Source organism: Mauremys mutica, chromosome 7, assembly GCF_020497125.1.
Source record: "Mauremys mutica isolate MM-2020 ecotype Southern chromosome 7, ASM2049712v1, whole genome shotgun sequence".
In the NCBI taxonomy this organism is placed as follows: domain Eukaryota; kingdom Metazoa; phylum Chordata; order Testudines; family Geoemydidae; genus Mauremys; species Mauremys mutica.
In genome coordinates, this window is record NC_059078.1 from 72007089 (window position 1) to 72025042 (window position 17954).

Below are 17954 nucleotides of genomic sequence, written 5' to 3' on the forward strand. Positions count from 1 at the left end.
GCCCCACAATATGCCAACATTTTTATGGCTGACCTGGAACAATGCTTCCTCAGCTCTCGTCCGCTCACGCCCCTTCTCTACCTATGCTACATTGATGACATCTTCATCATCTGGACCCATCGGACGGAGACGCTGGAAAAATTCCACCACGATTTCAACAGCTTCCACCTCACCATCAACCTCAGCCTGGACCAATCTACATGGGAGGTCCACTTCCTAGACACCAATGTGCAAATAAGTGATGGTCATGTTAACACCAACCTATACCAAAAACCCACGGACCGCTATGCCTACCTTCATGCCTCCAGCTTCCATCCCAGACACACCACACGATCATTGTCTTCAGCCAAGCACTGAGGTACAACCGCATCTGCTCCAACCCCTCAGATAGAGACCAACCCCTACAAAATCTTCACCAAGCATTCTCAAAACTACAATACCCGCACGAGGAAATAAGGAAACCGATCAGCAGAGCCAAACGTGTACCCAGAAGTCTCCTGCTGCAAGACAAACCCAAGAAAGAAACCAACAGGACTCCACTGGCCATCACATACAGTCCCCAGCTAAAACCGCTCCAATGCATCATCAGGGATGTACAACCCATCCTGGACAATGATCCCACACTTTCACAGGCCTTGGGTGGCAGGCCAGTCCTCGCCTACAGACAACCTGCAAACCTGAAGCATAGTCTCACCAGTAACTGCACACCGCACCATAGTAACTCTAAGTCAGGAACCAATTTGGACTAGATGACCTCCTGAGGACCCTTCCAACCCTGAGATTCTAATCCATGCAACAAACCTCAATGCCAACTCTGCCCACATATCTACACCAGCGACACCATCACAGGACCTAACCAGATCTGCCACACCATCACCAGGTCATTCACCTGCACATCCACCAATGTAATATATGCCAGCAATGCCCCTCTGCTATGTACATTGGCCAAACTGGACAGTCCCTATGGAAAAGGATAAATGGACACAAATCAGATATTAGGAATGGCAACATACAAAAACCTGTAGGAGAACACTTCAATCTCCCTGGACACACAATAGCAGATTTAAAGGTAGCCATCCTGCAGCAAAAAAACTTCAGGACCAGACTTCAAAGAGAAACTGCTGAGCTTCAGTTCATCTGCAGATCTGACACCATCAGCTCAGGATTGCATATTTATACCTGCCTCTGGAAATTTCCACTACATGCATCCGACGAAGTGGGTATTCACCCACGAAAGCTCATGCTCCAATATGTCTGTTAGTCTATAAGGTGCCACAGGACTCTTTGCTCATTTAATATAGATCACTAAATAGCCACTAGAAGGGAACAACTTTTACCAGGGACATACAAATGTAAGGTAATATAAAGAGGTCTTCCATTTCCAGTATGTTTCCACCACTTTTAAGGCCTCTGTGCATTACCAGAGCTGTGTAAAGGGAATTTAATCTAAATAAGAATCTGGCTTCCTGTTTCATGGGTGATATTATCCCCCTAATATCTGTACTTCTTAATGGGATATGGAATTCCCCTGACAGTATTCTGTGGTGCATCTACTTATACCTTAGTGAATCAACTAAATTCTTATCTGGGAGTTTCTCTGAATACGGCACAGGTGGAGATGGTGTGTCCTGTTTTGTATGCTTTGTTGCTATTGTGTTAGATTGTGCTTACTCATGAGCTGTCAGCTCCAGTCACTCATGGGCATATAACACTTTTACACTATGGTATATGAGAAAATAATATGTATATAATAAAAGTCATCTGTGTTCTCGCTTATTTTTCTTCTGTGACATTTAAAATCACAATGAAGATGTAATTATTTAATACTTAGAGTAAATAGAAGATCTATGGAAATGTTATATCCTGCAAACAACTCATGACAGACATCTCTGCAATCATCTATTCTTCTGCTCCAAGACTGTTTTACCCAATTAAAATGTAATATCTTAGCTCAACAGAATAGGAAAGCATCAGTGCATGTTAACCTTTCAAATGTTCTTGCGCAAGGCTTTAAACAAAGAATATCAAAGCAAAAATCATTTAAGGTAACTTATCAAATGTCTGTGTGGCTGGCCAAATGTATATCCAATTACACACACGATACATTTCCAATAGACACAAAAATGTATCTCCAATTACGTGCCCTATAAATTGGACCTTTATCATGCTCCTTTTGCATTTGATATTGGAGCTGAGAGGTAAGTTGAATTTCTTTACAAATTACAGCAAAATAAATCTATTTCATATATAACAAAGTCTCAATTTAAACTTCCCATCTTAGGTGCTTTTTCAGAATTTCTGTACATTTCCAGTCTATTTTTACTGAGGAAATCACCACCGATACAGAAGTGTTTATAAAATGCTAAATTTGTGACAATGAAGAGAGAGAGGCAGAAGAAGAATAAGTCTGAATGGTTGCTTTTCCTTTTTAAGATATAAATAACTAAGACAGTGTACCCAGAGTAATCTTGATTGTTTTTTTCTCACTGTAGTGGACATGCCTACCTATTGCTGCATAAGTAATACTGGCGTTACACTTGTCACAAAAGAAAAAATGAGATAAGTTAATCAAAAGCTTTATAAAAAATAATTTTGCTCCCTAGACAGATGAGTATATTTATTAAAGAATTAATTGTTTCATTTTGGTGTACTGTAATAATCATTCAAACTCCAACCGCTTTATAGCTACACTAATCATGTTAGTATCACAGGGGGAAAAAAGACTAAGCTAAAAAGATTTCAGTCCCAAACAGAAAATGTTAATTTGAAATAAAGAATTCACACTCCTCAATCATTTTTAATTTTGAAAATAAGCACTCAGCACTGGGTAGTAAATACTCTTTGTTTTATAGCTGGCCTCGAACAATGTTGCCCCAATTGTTTCACGTAGTCACAGCAATAGCCTTTTTGCTGGTGACCAGCCATGCTGGGGACCACCGTGAAGGAATGCAGAGAATCCCTGGCAAACCTGGACTGAACGAATTGCCTGCAAGAGAAGGAAAGCCTGGTTTAAAAGCAGACCCAGGACTGCGAGGTAATTTTAGTTGTTACTAGCCCCAGATAAATAGATATTCTGCTGTGTTTCATTATTTGTATATGATCAAACAAATTCTACTTTGTTACACTTTCTGTCCCGTTTTTGAAAGTGACAGACATTTAGAAGCCCAAGTCTCATTGAAAGTTAGTGCTGCTTGGTACTTAGGTGTTTTTCAGAATGTTACTCTGCCGCCTTAGCTATAAGACCACCAGCTAATGTGATTATGAAGGAGTCAAAATGTGTCTACAGGGAGGCTGGGGATGAAGGGGTTGTTCCAAACATATTGAGCTCATTCAGTATTTAAAAGTCCCTTTTTTGTCTTTTACACATAATCTCTGCATATCATACAGAAGAATGAAAATCTGGAATTGTTTTCCATGTAATGTGAATACTACAATTCCAGCATGTAGTGAACTCCTATTTACAGAGCCAAATCTTATTTGCCTTTATGTCAGTGGGACTTCTTGGGCAAAGTGAAGTTGCTCTGTAATATCATGATTTCACTATAGAAGTAACTAAATGTTAAAGACTCTAGATGCCTTTCCAGCCTGGTCTGTAGAGCTGGAAGTGAGAACCAATCACATGGGGCCTCGGTGTTCAACTTTGCATCTAATCCAGGAACTCTTGAACTGAACACCAATGTGTGTGTGCGTCCTCTCTAGCTGATCATTCTGGGGAGTTGGAACATATAAGTGGTACTGCCTTTCTTAGAATTTTCCCAGGCTCCCTCACCACTTAGCTCTATTGGCCACTGTGTGATCTTCCTTCCAGACTAGACGACAAGTGAGCAGCTTCCTCTAACTCAACCACCAAGGATGCTGCAGGGGCCAGGTTTCTAGGCACTGAAAGTGCATTTGCTCTTTCATTGTAGGGAGTAAATGTTCTGCCTCTGACATGCATCCAGCCTTCACCTAAATCATGCCGGGTAATGAAAAGCTATTGAGCTGATGTAATGTAATCTGTTCCCTTGAAGGTCAGCAGCAGTGTTTATTCTGACTTAAATGCATCATTTGGGAGGAATCTCAGCAAGGAGTTTGGCAAGTTTTCACTCATGTATTTCCCTTCAGCAGGTCCCTCAGGGCCACCAAGTTCCATGAGAGGCCCTCCTGGAAAAGATGGGCTTCATGGGCCCCAAGGGCCTAGGGGTGAACGAGGCGAGAAGGGAGAGCGAAGGCGGCCTGGACAACCAGGTGAAAAAGAACCATCTGTTAATTTAACCTTATGGGGGTGGCGGTGTCTGTCTGTATGTGCCTGTGTCTCTGTCTAAAGCAACCTAGAGAAAAATAGCCATAACTGAGTTTAACTTTCAGTTCTACTCTGAAAAGTGACTGTGTAAAAATGGCATCTTCTTACTCAGCTGATCTTCTCACTGTGTCTATTCAGTTGTGTCTGCTGGCTTTCCTGGCTAGGATAACTTACTGTGGCTTACTCCAGGTATTGCTGCAGAAGCGATGCAGCTGAAAATGAGAGAGCTAGGACTGCATTGGTGTCACTGGGTTCATTTCAAAACCGGCAGCCATGAGGCTCAGAGCTCAGGTCTACAGACATTTGGACTCAGGCTCTGAAGCCCAGGGCAGGGGCGAGTTTCAGAGCCTGAGCTCCAGCCTGAGCCTGAATATCTACACAGCTGTTTTTAGCACAGTAACATAATCCCCACTAGTCTGAGTCTGTAGACCTGAGCTCTGAGACTTGCTACTGTAGGTTTTAAAACAATGTGTCGACATATCCACTGCGGGCATAACTGGAGTTGCAGAACCTTCACACTTACGGTATATTTACAATAACTCGAGTAGCCACACCTGACCCCCTCTGAGCATAGGCGGCAGGTTTGTATAATTTTTGGTGGGGCCCAAAATGGTGGTGCCCCCCCGCTCCCGCCCTGTAAGCCGATATAAAATGAAGCTACAACGCGTCAGCGCCACAAGATTACAAGGGTCAATTAAAAGTGGAAAGTCAGAAGCAGCACTTGCCTACTTCAATATACGGTATTATATTTTGTTGCATCTGTTGTGATGAAGTGGGAATGTTCTTAATATTTTCTCTGAATACTGTGTGGGTGCCTCAGTTTCCCCTGCAAGATGCCAACTGAAGGTGTTGGGGACAAAGAGATCAGGTGGCCTCCTTGTCCAGAAGAGACACAGAGGCCAGAGGAGGGAGTGTCAGTTTGGAGCTGGCTGGGGAAATTGGGAGAGACCCAGAACTTGGTTCTGGGCTCCCCACCCCCCAAGATGGACCTGACAGAGGGGTTCTGTTTTCTGTACCAACAAGCTCTGTTTAAACTGTGTTCCCGTCATCTAATAAACCTTCTGTTTTACTGTCTGGCTGAGAGTCACATCTGACTGCAGAGTTGGGGTGCAGCGACCTCTGGTTGCCCCAGGACCAGCCTGGGCAGACTCACTTTGGAAAGTGCATGACGTGGAAGGGCATGCTGAATGCTTCGAGGTCAGACCCAGGAAGGTGTAAGCTTCTTGCCCTGGAGACAGTATGCTCCGAGAGAGGAGGCTCCCCCAGAGTCCTGACTGGCTTTGTATGGAGTTGTTCCAAAGCATCACAGCATCCCCTTCCACACCGTGCACTTCCCAGAAGTCCGCACAGGCACTGACACTCCCTCCTCCGGCCTTTGTCTCTTTTCCAGGCATTAGGAGGCCACCTGATCTCTCTGTTCTCCAACACCTTCAGTTGGCACCTTGCAGGGGAAACTGATTTGGGAGAAATGAAGTAAAAGCTGCCCAAACCGAGCTTGAGCACTCCTGAATTTTGAGGTGTTCAAATCTGGAAGGCAGGTGCTGGGGGTGGGAGAGGGCTGTGGGCTCCATGGGGGAGCATGGCAGCAACTGTCTGGAGCTGCATGGAGCCAGATACGCTGGTCTGAGTGGCACAGTAAGCAGTTTGGGGGTTGGAGAAGAGGTAGGGAGTTCCGGGGGGCAGTCAAGGGACAAGGAGCAGGGGGAGTTGGATGGGGCAGAGGTTCGAAGGGGCAGTCAGGGGACAGGCAGCAATTGGATAGGCATGGGAGTCTAAGAGGTTTATCAGGGGACAGGTAGGGGGTGCGGTCCTGGGGGGGGGAAGTTGGGTGGGGTCTCAGGAGGGGGCAGTTGGGGACAAGGAGAAGGGAGGCTTAGATAGGGGCTGAGGTCCCAAGGGGCAGTTAGGGGCAGGGGTCTCGGGAGGGGGTAATTGGGGAACAAGGACCAGTGGGGCTTAGATAGGGGGTGGAGGTTCTGGGGGGCAGTTGGGGCAGGGGTCTGGGGAGGGGGCAATCAGCGGACAGAGGCTGGGATTCAAAGGGCTCTGGGCTGCTGGCAGCCGCGGGGATCCCAGAGCCCTTTGAATCCCAGCCCCGGCTGGGAGTCAGAGGACTCTGGGCTGCCTGCAACCGCAGGGAGCCCAGAGCCTTTTAAATCCCAGCCGGGGCCGGGAATCAGAGGGCTCTGGGCTGCCCGCTGCGGCGGGGAGCCCAGAACCCTTTAAATCTCAGCCGCTGCTGGGATTTAAAGGGCTCTGGGCTGCCTGCAACCGCGGGGAGCCCGCAGCCCTTAAAAACTCAGCCGCGGCAGGGATTTAAAGGGCTCTGGGCTGCCTGCAACCGGGGGGAGCTGAGACCCTTTTAAATCCCAGCCGCAGCCGGGAATCAGAGGGCTCTGCGCTGCCCGCTGCGGCGGGGAGCCCAGAGCCCTTTAAATCTCAGCCGCGGCTGGGATTTAAAGGGCTCTGGGCTGCCTGCACCCGCGGGGAGCACAGAGCTTTTAAAATCCCAGCCGCGGCCGGGAATCAGAGGGCTCTGGGCTCCTCGCCGCAGCAGGCAGCCCAGAGCCCTCTGATTCCCGGCCGCGGCTGGGATTTAAAAGGCTCTGGGCTGCCCGCCGCGGCGGGGAGCCCAGAGCCCTCTGATTCCCGGCCGCGGCTCGGATTTAATAGGCTCTGGGCTCCCCGCGTTTGCAGGCAGCCCAGAGCCCTTTAAATCCCAGCCGCGGGCGGGAATCAGAGGGCTCTGGGCTGCCTGCTGCAGCGGGAAGCCCAGAGCCCTCTGATTCCCGGCCGCGGCTGGGATTTAAAAGGCTCTGGGCTGCCCGCCGCGGCGGGGAGCCCAGAGCCCTCTGATTCCCGGCCGCGGCTCGGATTTAAAAGGCTCTGGGCTCCCCGCGGTTGCAGGCAGCCCAGAGCCCTTTAAATCCCAGCCGCGGCCGGGAATCAGAGGGCTCTGGGCTGCCTGCTGCAGCGGGAAGCCCAGAGCCCTCTGATTCCCGGCCGCGGCTCGGATTTAAAAGGCTCTGGGCTCCCCGTGGTTGCAGGCAGCCCCGAGCCCTTTCAAGCCCCGCCGCGGCGGGGAAGCTGCGGGCTCTGGGCTGCCTGCTGCGGCGGGGAGCCCAGAGCCCTCTGATTCCCGGCCGCGGCTGGGATTTTAAAAGCTCTGTGCTCCCCGCCGGTGCAGGCAGCCCACAGCCCTCTGATTCCCGGCCGCGGCGGGGATTTAAAGGGCTCTGGGCTCCCCGCCGCAGCGGGAAGCCCAGAGCCCTCTGATTCCCGGCTGCGGCTGGTATTTAAAAGGCTCTGGGCTCCCCGCGTTTGCAGGCAGCCCAGAGCCCTTTAAATCCCAGCCGCGGCCGGGAATCAGAGGGCTCTGGGCTGTCTGCTGCGGCGGGCAGCCCAGAGCCTTTTAAATCCCAGCCGCCGCCGGGAATCAGAGGGCTCTGGGCTGCCTGCAACCGCGGGGAGCCCAGAGCCTTTTAAATCTCAGCCGCTGCTGGGATTTAAAGGGCTCTGGGCTGCCTGCAACCGCGGGGAGCCCAGAGCCTTTTAAATCCCAGCCGCCGCCGGGAATCAGAGGGCTCTGGGCTTCCCGCTGCAGCAGGCAGCCCAGAGCCCTCTGATTCCCGGCGGCGGCTGAGATTTAAAGGGCTCTGGGCAGCCCTGGCGGCGGCGGCGGCAGCGGCGGGGGGGCGCTCCAAGCAGGGGAGAAAAAACATTGGTGGGGCAGAGCCCCTGCTTGGGATTTATTCATGGGGCTAAAGCCCCAGAGCCCCATATAAGTCGGCGCCTATGCCTCTGAGGTCCTAGGTACAACGTAGGTGGCTAGCCCAAGCTGCTGCCCATGCCACCACAGCCATACTGCTATTTTTAGCATGCTTACTTGAGCAGAGCTGGTGCGTGTTTGCCCGCCTGCGCCGAGACACACCCTCCCAGCTGCTGGTAGGCATAACCTTAGAGATGATGTACCAGTAGGAAAGAGTGCAGCTTGACTGTCTGAGACTACGTTGGGTTTGCAGCACTGGAAGTGAGAACAAAAATGTCTCTCTCTTTATAAAAGAATATGTTTAATACAGAAAGACTATACACCTGAATCTCCAAAAAGCCATCATTACAGAGTCACTATTCAGAGTACAGTCGTACTTTAAATTTAAGAGTATTTTAATTAAGCTAATTGGCACTGTACAAGCTGACAAGAGATGATTACATTTCTGCAAGGTTATCCACAAGATTTGAATCCATGACCAACAGCACTAAAGCTTCTACCTTCCATTATAATTACAAGGAGACACAACACCCACTTTACAAGTCTGTTACACTTGATTCTGCTCCACCACCAACACCCCATGTGGTCGGGCTTTCCAGAGCAGCTATCCAGTCACAAGTACTATCTCATCACAGCAAAATCTACTTCCCTGACTATACCCTGAGCGCAGGCCATCCTTTATCATTAGCAGCCACAGAGTAGAATACTACAGATTATAGCCCAGATTCTCCTGACCAACCAGGTCGAGGGGGATTGGAGGTGAAGGGAGTGAGTGCTACAAAGCTAGCTTTTAATCTACCTTTGCGGCTTCCCAGTACTGTAACCAGGAAGCACTGAAACAGCCTGAAAGATGTTGTATCTTGCACCAGCTGTCAGTGATCTCAAGAAGCCCATACACTATCTTAGCATCAACCAGGCACAGCAGTACACCTACCAAACCCTCTTTTGCCTGATGTGAAGCACTGGTGGGGCATTAAAGATTAACAGAAAGATCTCAATTTGAATTCTTCATAAATGGTTTCCTTCTTGAAGTAGTTTCCACGAGCCTTGTTTATTATCAGGATGGTTAGCATATGAAAAGGCCCTTCATTTAACACACTGAGATCAAATTCTTTCATATAGGAAAATCAAACAAATGTAACTCAGTCACAAGTGTTTTAGAAAACTGCTATTAATTTTACACAGTGATTTCCACATTATCAGTGAAGCCTGGTCCTAATGCTTAAACTTAAGGGAATTATTATTATTATTATTTTGGTCCATAGGCCTACCTGCTATTCATAATCCTGAATTAGAAGAAACCCTCAAAGGATTCAAAAATCAAATTGCCAGACTGGAAGGAGGTAATCTGTCTGCTTTTGCTTTTTGCCTCACCCATAACTTGATTAACAAGTGTGGAAAAAATAAGCCATGAAATACCAGCTCCTTAAAAATAGTCGGAGTCTTGTTCCATTTATTTTTACATTCTTTTTATACAAAGAAACAAGGATCTCTGGGGATGGGCAATAATACATTCTGTATTGTGTTAAAGAGGTTAACTTTTGCGGGCTATATAATTAGTTACTAGGGTTCCTCCTACCAGCCCCAGATAACTGTGATAGGTTGAAACACTGATGCAAACAAGGCAGAGGTGTCTTATTGCATAATCCCTTTCTGTGCAGAAGTGCTTTCAGGAGTATCTCTCTGGGTCACCTGAGTTCTGTGAGTGACCCTGATGGCCATCACAGTTAATCTGTGGCTACAAAAGTGACAAGTGTTGTATCTAACTAAGGCCTGCAAAGATTTATGCATGTGCTCAACTTTATACACTGTGAATAGTCCTAATGAAGTCAGTCCCATTACTCAGTGTATGCAAAGTTAAGCAGGTGCACTAGTCTTTAAAAGATAGGAGCCTAAGGAGCAAAGTGGATTTTTTTTATTTAAAATTCTTCTCTTCTCTCCTTCATTTCTTCCCCACCATCCACATTCCCTTTGTCTCCTTTTCATTTTAATTTTTCTCTCTCTCCACTTCTCCATCATCTTCATCTATTTCTCCTTCCTTTTCCATCTCTTTCCCATCTCGTATTCCCTTCTAGTCTTATAATTATCTCTAATCAATTCTCCTCCCCTTCTCTTCTCTTTCTCCCTTTTCAACTCCTCTCCTCCATTCTCCTCTCTTCTTGAGTTTATATTCTTTTTGTTCTGAAGTCACTAGACAGGAGCAATAGCCTACTCAATTTAGCATGTCGTTGATGAACCGTCCAGCAGAGGGCAGTGTTTGGTAGGCTAGCATGACATAGCCCATGCTCTGGGTTTTTTTAATCTGGGGGTGGGGAAGGAGAGAGAGTTGTATGAAGTTTGCAATTTGTGTTCCTTATTTTATTCGGAAGAGTTATTTTATTATAGAAGAATACAGAAAGAGGGAGTCCCACTATAGTAGTAATCATGAGAGTGTAAAATGATTCAAAAAAGTTTAACAAGAGCTTTTGCTTTACTTTGTGTAGTCTTTGCTTTGGATGGGAACATAACATTTGGAAAAAAAACGTTTGCTACCAATGGACAAGAAGTCGATTTTGAGACCACACTGGAAGCATGCAAACAGGCGGGCGGCTCCATTGCATCTCCCAGGAACAAGGGGGAGAATGATGCTGTTTTCAGTATTGTGAGGTTATTTAACAGATATGCCTATCTGGGCATTAAGAGAGGTGCGATTCCAGGTAAATTCAGTTTCCTGGATGGAACAGCCGTAAATTATACAAACTTGCATGCAGGCGAGCCCAGTGACATAGGGGAAGAAAACTGCATGGAGATGTGCACTGACGGTGCCTGGAATAGCACAAGTTGCAACCAGAACCGCCTCACTATCTGTGAATTCTAATCCTCGCTCCTACCTTTCCTTCAAAATGTCGGACATCTGTAGGGTCCTTTGAATTCTTTCTTTCATCCACAAACAAGAATCTGTTTTCTCAGCATTGTAGTTAGTGACTTCTGTGATTATTCTGTATGAGAAAATGAAAATCAATAAAGTCATGATGCACTATCTTCCTTTGTGATGTTCATTAAGGCAATGCTAACCTGCTAACCATAAAGGGAGAGCTATCTGTAAGCACAGCACTGACTAATTTACAGGATTCCTATCAACCCCACTGGGCTGCTGGTTTCATTTAGAAGCAGAATTTACAATGTTTAATTACAGTTATGATATGTCAGCCTAGTCTACCAGCCTGGACCCATTTGGGACACTAAGGGGTAACCAATGAACAAGAAAAATTTTATTGTTATCACAAGTTAGGCACATATGTGGATCATCACCAGGATGGATATAGATGCTGGAAGTGGTGCAGTTTTTCCTACATCATGTAATGTTTAAATGTTATTGAGCCAAATCCAAAAGTGTCATAAAAATCACAAAGGGCCACAACTCATAGAAACATAGTTTAATTTTGACCAAAATTGGCAGAAAGCTTCTAAATACAATTAATGATGCAACTATGTACTCAAAATTCTACTGTTTGGAAAGTTTGGGAAATATTCTGCTCCAGACTATTTTATGCATTTTCCCATACTTTGCCTTTGTCTGTTGTGACACAAAAGTATGAGCTTGTTTATACCATACAATACATCAAACTTTTTGTCATTATCTGATTTGAGAACAGTTTTTCCATCTGCTATTTTTATGAAGATATGCAGACAATAAGATCCCAGCCACCTAATTATAGAAAAAAAATTATTGGCTAAACCGAAGACACAAGTCTAAAGTCCACATGGTACACCTGTAATTATCTCTTTACTATCACTGAATACAATGACAATACATGTAAACTACTTATATAACAGTAATGACTCTGAGTAGAGAGCTGTAGAATGCCTTGAATGAATATATCATGTGAATTACAAAGTGTAACTATGTGCTGTTATGGAACTATGAGCTACTGAATGTCTGATGCAACATTACTACTCCATTGCCGAACCTGTGACTAATGAGTACAGTACTCTGTTGCTATGCTCGTCACTGTCACAACTGCAAGCATCAGAATACACCAAATCTTCCCTGTGACATTTGCATCTCCTTGTTGCACAGGTACTCACACAGCCACACTGCACTGCACACTGCATGCTTCTGGAGCAGGAGGCAGCACCAGTATGTTAGGAACAAGATGTTCCATGCTACAGGGGACACTTGAAGATACTAACTGTTGCATGAGGCCATACATATGACTGATCATTTGCATGTTTCAGGTACTGTCTGAAGGAGTTCATTGTCAGTGGCAGTTTCTCAATGGTATGTTCTTCCTAGCAAACAATTTGTAGCACACATTATCCAAAGGTGCCTGCTTCCCATCACAGTACAATAAAGATACCAGTGAGACCCAGGCTGCTGAGTCTGAAAAAGCTGCCTTGGGTGGGACTGCAGTAACGTACCTTCAAATCCTGCTAGTGATACCAAGCAAGGACTTAACTAATTCAGCTACTGCTTGGTTCTTCATTAACTCTCTGGTTAGGTCAGGTCTGTCAATTCCATGAATTCAAAGTAATGGTCCTAATTTATAAAGCCATCAACAGACAGAGACATAACTACCTGCTAGACTGTCATATCGGCGTTGCAGTGTGACTGCGTCTGAATGTATCTGCTCTTTATCCTCAAAACCAATGGGAGTAGGCTTATAACTAACTGCATGTGGTTACTTTAATGAGACACCACAGCTGGAGGTTCATGCTTGTTCTTGGGACGGGAAGAAATCACTTTTCTTTTGCTCAATGCTGGGGGTAGGAAATAAGCAGGATTCACATAGAATTTATCTCACTATCTTTAACCTAATCTGACCAATACCCAGCTCCAAAAGGCAATAATCCAAGCATTGTTTCTAAGTGGGGCTGCTGTGAGCAAGGCATGGGCTGCCAATGGGTGCAAAGAGCCACACGCAGGCTGCAGTCACATAGCTGTTTAAACTTTCAAAGTGCTCTAAAGTTCATAGCCAGTCAGATTGGCTTGGAAATTTGTATGCTAGTAGAAGGCCTTGAGTAGCATTTGGGGTCATGGTCCAGGGGCGCCAGAGATAGAACGCCCTTCCCCTCCTGAAAAATGAGTTGTGTTTAATTTTAAATTGCTCACTAATGCAGAACTACATTGGCTTGAGCAATGGTATGCTAAATGAAGAGGCAGAATAGTGTTGGGGGGTACAATTTGGGGAGTCATTTGGTAAAAAACTCCTCCCCTTTCCCTTTTTTCTTTTTTTTTAAACAATGGGGCAAACTACACAGGTAACTCCAGTAGCATTTTAGTCAGAGGTACAGCAGGCATGCAGTGCTGAGCTGGGGACTGAACTGAGACTATGCCTGCTCAGTATGTACCATAGGCACACAAAGCCAGAGCCACAAAGGTACCTACATTCCAGTTTTAGGCACCACTGTGAGCCACAAAAACCCTGTTCGGCTGCTTCCCAACCATATAAACTCACTTGGCACCTAAGTTTTTGCTCCAAACATTGACTAGGCACCTACTTTTCTGCAGCTGAGCACATGTACTGCTACTTCACTGTAGGCACCAGACACCTATCTCATGCCTATGCCCCAAGCCCAGGGCAAACAGGCATTGTGCTGCCTTTCTTCCCTGTGGGACTAGAGCTGGTTGGTAGACTCAGCAGCCGCCTATCACCACAAAAGATGGTCGAGAAGGGGACAGACCCGTTAGCTCAATGGGTAGGGTATTTACTCCGGACACTGGAGTGCATGGGTCAGGTTCTTCGCTTTCCCTGATGAGGAAAAGGGTTTGGAGGTTGTGGAGTCTGTCTCCTCCCAGATGAGGGTTTTGAGAGGAGAAGCAGTGCTCCCGCCTCACCTTTACCCAGTGGTTAGGGTACTCACCAGGCGCAGGGGTCGATGCTGGTTCAATCTCCCGCCCAGTGAGTGGCAGCCAGGCTTAGAACAGGGGTATGCCATCTCGCAGGTGAGTGCCCCAATCATTAAACTAAGGCACAAGCTGATGTGGGCTATTCTACAGCTATTGGTAAAGCTATTCCAATATTATTCAATAATTATTGGGCCATAGTCTGAGGCCTTCTCTAGTCCAGGGGTTTGAGTGCTCACCCAGCAGGTAATAAAGTCAGGTTCAAATGGCCTCTTTGATTGAGGGAAGGGGATTTGAACTGTGGTCTCTTACCACTCAGGTGAATGGCCTAAGTACTAGTCTACAAGGTATGCTGATGGGTTGTGCCCTCAGTCAGTCTTGTTGAAGCTGTTCCACATTAACTACCTCTTAATTGGGCCAAAGCAAAGATGAGAAGCCCTCTATGATATGGGGGTAGAGGCCCCACATGGACAAACCTGGGTCAACTCCCTTTTCTGCCGGTTATGAAAGGGTTTGAACAGGGGAGCTGCAACCTTAGGTGCGTGCTCTTGTCACTGGCTCTTCCACTTTTACTTAAACATTAATTGGGGCCCCAGAAAACATGCAAATTACCCTTTTGTTTCCAGTGGTTAGGGTAGTCACCCAGGCTGTTAGAGACCCCACTTGAAAGCACTCTGCCATACAGGCGTTTATGAATAAAGTGGAACAGCTTCCACAGGCAGGCCTGAGGGAGTCCCCCCCCCCACACACACACACACCAGGTATATAGCCCACACACCTGGCACTAAGTGATCCCCTTCAAACTGCTTCTTAACAGGAATAGGTAGTTGGGGATTTGACCCAGGCTATCCCATACCTTAGGTTAACGGTTCTCAACAGTGGATCTGCAGCCCCCTGGGGGTCCATGTACCCTTTCAGGGGGGCCATGGGGTCCCACAGCTGAAACCCAAGCCCCGGTGCTCCCAATAGGGCAGAAGCCCTGAGCCCATGGACAGAGTTGAGGTGCATGGGGGGGCAATGCCTCCCCCAAACTGCATTGCAAGAGCAGTGTAGTCCTTGGGGCAGCACACCCCCACACACACATCCCTCCTTCTCTCCCTGCCACCCCAACATCCTTCTCCCAAGGTGGGAAGCCAGAACTGGGAGTGCAGAGTAGCTGCTATTCTGGCTGGTGCCATGGAGCAGGCAGCTGCAGGGTTCACTCCTCACTGCTGATGCCTCAGGTTAAAGCTGCTTCCAACCTCCTTTGCTCAGGTGGCTGGGGGAACTGATGCCTGGGGCCAGCAGTGGTGGGGGCTGCCTGGGCCAGGCGGAAGCTGGCCATGGAAAAGACGAAGGCAGTTATGCATAAAGCCTGGGAGATATTTCAGCCTGAAGGGTGAAGGGCTATAGTGAGAGAGCGAGGCTAACTCTGCAGTCACTCTCAGAGAACTGGGGTTATAGCTATGGAGCGATCCATAGGGAACACAAAGGCTTGATAACACAGGACCGGAGCAAGTGCCTGTGGCCACCCCTGGTGCAAGGGAAGACCTGGATAGAGCTCTGGGAGGTGCAGTTTGTTATAAAGCTCCCAGGAAGACAAGAGGCTTGGGAAAAGGCCTGAAGAAAGGTTAATGGTAGGAAGGATTCCAGGGTGGTAGCTATCCGATGGAGGAGAGGATCGACCTGGGTTCCCCTACCAGTCACTGGGAAAGAATGTGAAAGAATGAGCACAATTCAGAGCGCAGAGCTACGGGTGTGACGACACTGGGCCCAGAGTCAAGGCCAGAGACTTGGCACAAGGGCTTGGACTTGGATGTGACTCTCTGTTCATGCCCCTCCCCTGCCCCACTCCTTAAAGGGGGGGCACTAGACCATGCCGGGGACAGAGAACCAAATCACAAAGAGAAGAGCAGGACCAGAGCAACCATTGACAGGAGGCAATGCTACTTCACACACAGCCATGGCGGGAGGGGCAAAGGCTTCGCTAGTGCTGAAGCCAGTCTACCACAGGTGGTTAAACCTGGAGTTCTAGTGCTGAACCAGGATCTAGTTCTAGTTGAACAAACTGGTGCCTGTGTAACTCCTCACACCATTGTTTGGTGGATTCTCTTTGGCAATACTTGTATCCCTTGCCGTACCAATGACATTGTTTATATTACATAGTACTGTGTTTCCATGTGATCAGAACAGTGCCATTAAGCCACTGTATTGCTTATTAGGCTGCAGAAAAATACAATGGGCATGATCCATGGCTTGCCCTGTGCACTTAATCAGGGTGCAGGAATCAAGGTGCTAATTTCCTCTCAGATCAGCTCCTGGGGCAGTGCAGCTACTCAGGGCAGATTGTGAACTGACACTTCAGTCCTAGTGCTGTCAATCACTGTACTGTTATGTTAACCCTACTGCAGCAATATTGGTGGTATCATGATTTGTTTCTCTACAGCAAGTAGGAGCCCCACTTATGGACCAGGACCTTACTATGTTAGGTATTATGCACACACAGCACCAAAAAAACAGCCCTGTCCCAAAGAACTTACAATTTAAGAATAGGCCAAGAGTCAACAGGTGGATACAGATGTTCCACCAGGGGACCATGTAGTAGGGGATAATGGCTTTTTCTTGGCTTCCCTACTCTACCACTTTTCCAGGCCATGTTTTAGCACTTAAGACCATCATTTCCCCTGCCTATGGCCATGAGCCTTGCTTGGCTCCTCACTTAGGGTACGTCTACACTACGGGATTATTCCGAATTTACATAAACCGGTTTAGCAAAACAGATTGTATAAAATCGAGTGTGTGCGGCCACACTAAACACATTAAATCAGTGGTGTGCGTCCACAGTCCGAGGCTAGCGTCGATTTCTGGAGCATTGCACTGTGGGTAGCTATTCCGTAGCTATCCCATAGTTCCCGCAGCCTCCCCCGCCCCTTGGAATTTCCACGTTGAGATCCCAGTGCCTGATGGGGCAAAAATCATTGTCGCGGGTGGTTCTGGGTAAATGTCGTCAGTCACTCCTTCCGCTGGGAAAGCAACGGCAGACAAGCATTTCGTGCCTTTTTTCCCTGGATTGCCCTGGCAGATGCCATAGCATGGCAATCATGGAGCCTGTTTTGCCTTTTGTGACTGTCACCGTATGTGTACTAGATGCCGCTCACAGAGGCGATTCAGTAGCGCTACACAGCAGCATGCTTTTGCATGATAGCAGAGATGGTTACCAGCCATATTGCACCATCTACCATACCATAAATTGGTAATTAGATGATCGTGGCTACCAGTCCTTTTGCACTGCACCATTTGCTGCTGTCATAAGTGCCCCTGGCTGAGATCAGCCAGGGGCGCAAAAGCCAAAATTGGGAATGACTCCCTGAGTCAATCCCTCCTTTTTGGTATCTAGAAATAGAGTCAGTCCTGCCTAGAATATGAGCAAGTGTACTAGAGAACCACTGTATCATAGAACCAGAGAGCACAGCTGCTCTGTGTCAGATCCTGCAGAAATTATGAGCTGTATGCTATTCACAGGGGGTGCTCCTGCAACAACCCCACCTGTCCATTCTATTCTTCCCCCAGGCTTCCTGGGCTACCATAGCATTGTCCCCCCACTTGTGTGATGACACAGTGACTTGTTAGTGAGAAATGAGTGGAAGGCAGCCTACAGCTGCTATGATAGTCCAGACAGGACATTAAGCAGTGTGTAGGAGAGGAGCCCAGCATCCCACTGCTAGTCCAGGGGCAACTGAATCTTCTCTTTACACATGAAGGGTGGGGGCTGATGGAGCTCAGCCCCCTGTTGCTATGATGAAGATGGTTACCAGCCATATTGCACCATGTACCAGGAAAAATTAGGGGCAGGCACCCTTGATCGACCTAACTGATGCTAGTCGGCATGGTTACCAGTCCTTTTGCACTGCCCCATGTGCCAATAGGCTGATGATGACAATGGATATCAGTCTTATTGCACCATCAGCCACCCATGGCAGGGGGGGAGCAAGGATGTTGGTGTTGAGTGCTGCAGCATCGTGTCTATCTGCAGCATTCAGTAAAGATAGGGTGACATGTAAAAGAGTCAAGAGAGGATTGTTTTCCCTTTCACTTCT

General features: G+C 47.4%; 1 protein-coding gene and 1 long non-coding RNA gene across 4 annotated transcripts in view; one reads left to right on the forward strand and one right to left on the reverse strand.

Moving 5' to 3' along the window:
* Nucleotides 1-2852: 2852 nt before the first annotated feature.
* LOC123373846 overlaps nucleotides 2853-17954 on the reverse strand; it is a 30203-nt gene continuing 15101 nt past the window's right edge. For all 3 annotated transcript variants that reach the window (XR_006580887.1, XR_006580886.1, XR_006580888.1), the window contains 2 exons: nucleotides 10922-11029; nucleotides 2853-2986 (listed from right to left, as the gene is read on the reverse strand). This is a non-coding gene — a long non-coding RNA (uncharacterized LOC123373846). The remainder of the gene's footprint in view (nucleotides 2987-10921; nucleotides 11030-17954) is intronic.
* Nucleotides 2859-11070, forward strand: LOC123373844 (pulmonary surfactant-associated protein A1-like). The gene is made up of 4 exons (XM_045023030.1): nucleotides 2859-3034; nucleotides 4105-4227; nucleotides 9317-9394; nucleotides 10535-11070. Exons 1-4 carry the CDS (start codon nucleotides 2866-2868, stop codon nucleotides 10906-10908), a joined length of 744 nt encoding a protein of 247 aa, XP_044878965.1. The 5' UTR covers nucleotides 2859-2865; the 3' UTR covers nucleotides 10909-11070.

Coding starts and splice junctions, on each gene's coding strand:
- LOC123373844 (XM_045023030.1), top strand. CDS start 2,866: ATGTTGCCCCAATTGTTTCACGTAGTCACAGCAATAGCCTTTTTGCTG. Junction 3,035..4,104: donor AGCAGACCCAGGACTGCGAG/GTAATTTTAGTT, acceptor ATTTCCCTTCAG/CAGGTCCCTCAGGGCCACCA. Junction 9,395..10,534: donor AATTGCCAGACTGGAAGGAG/GTAATCTGTCTG, acceptor TACTTTGTGTAG/TCTTTGCTTTGGATGGGAAC.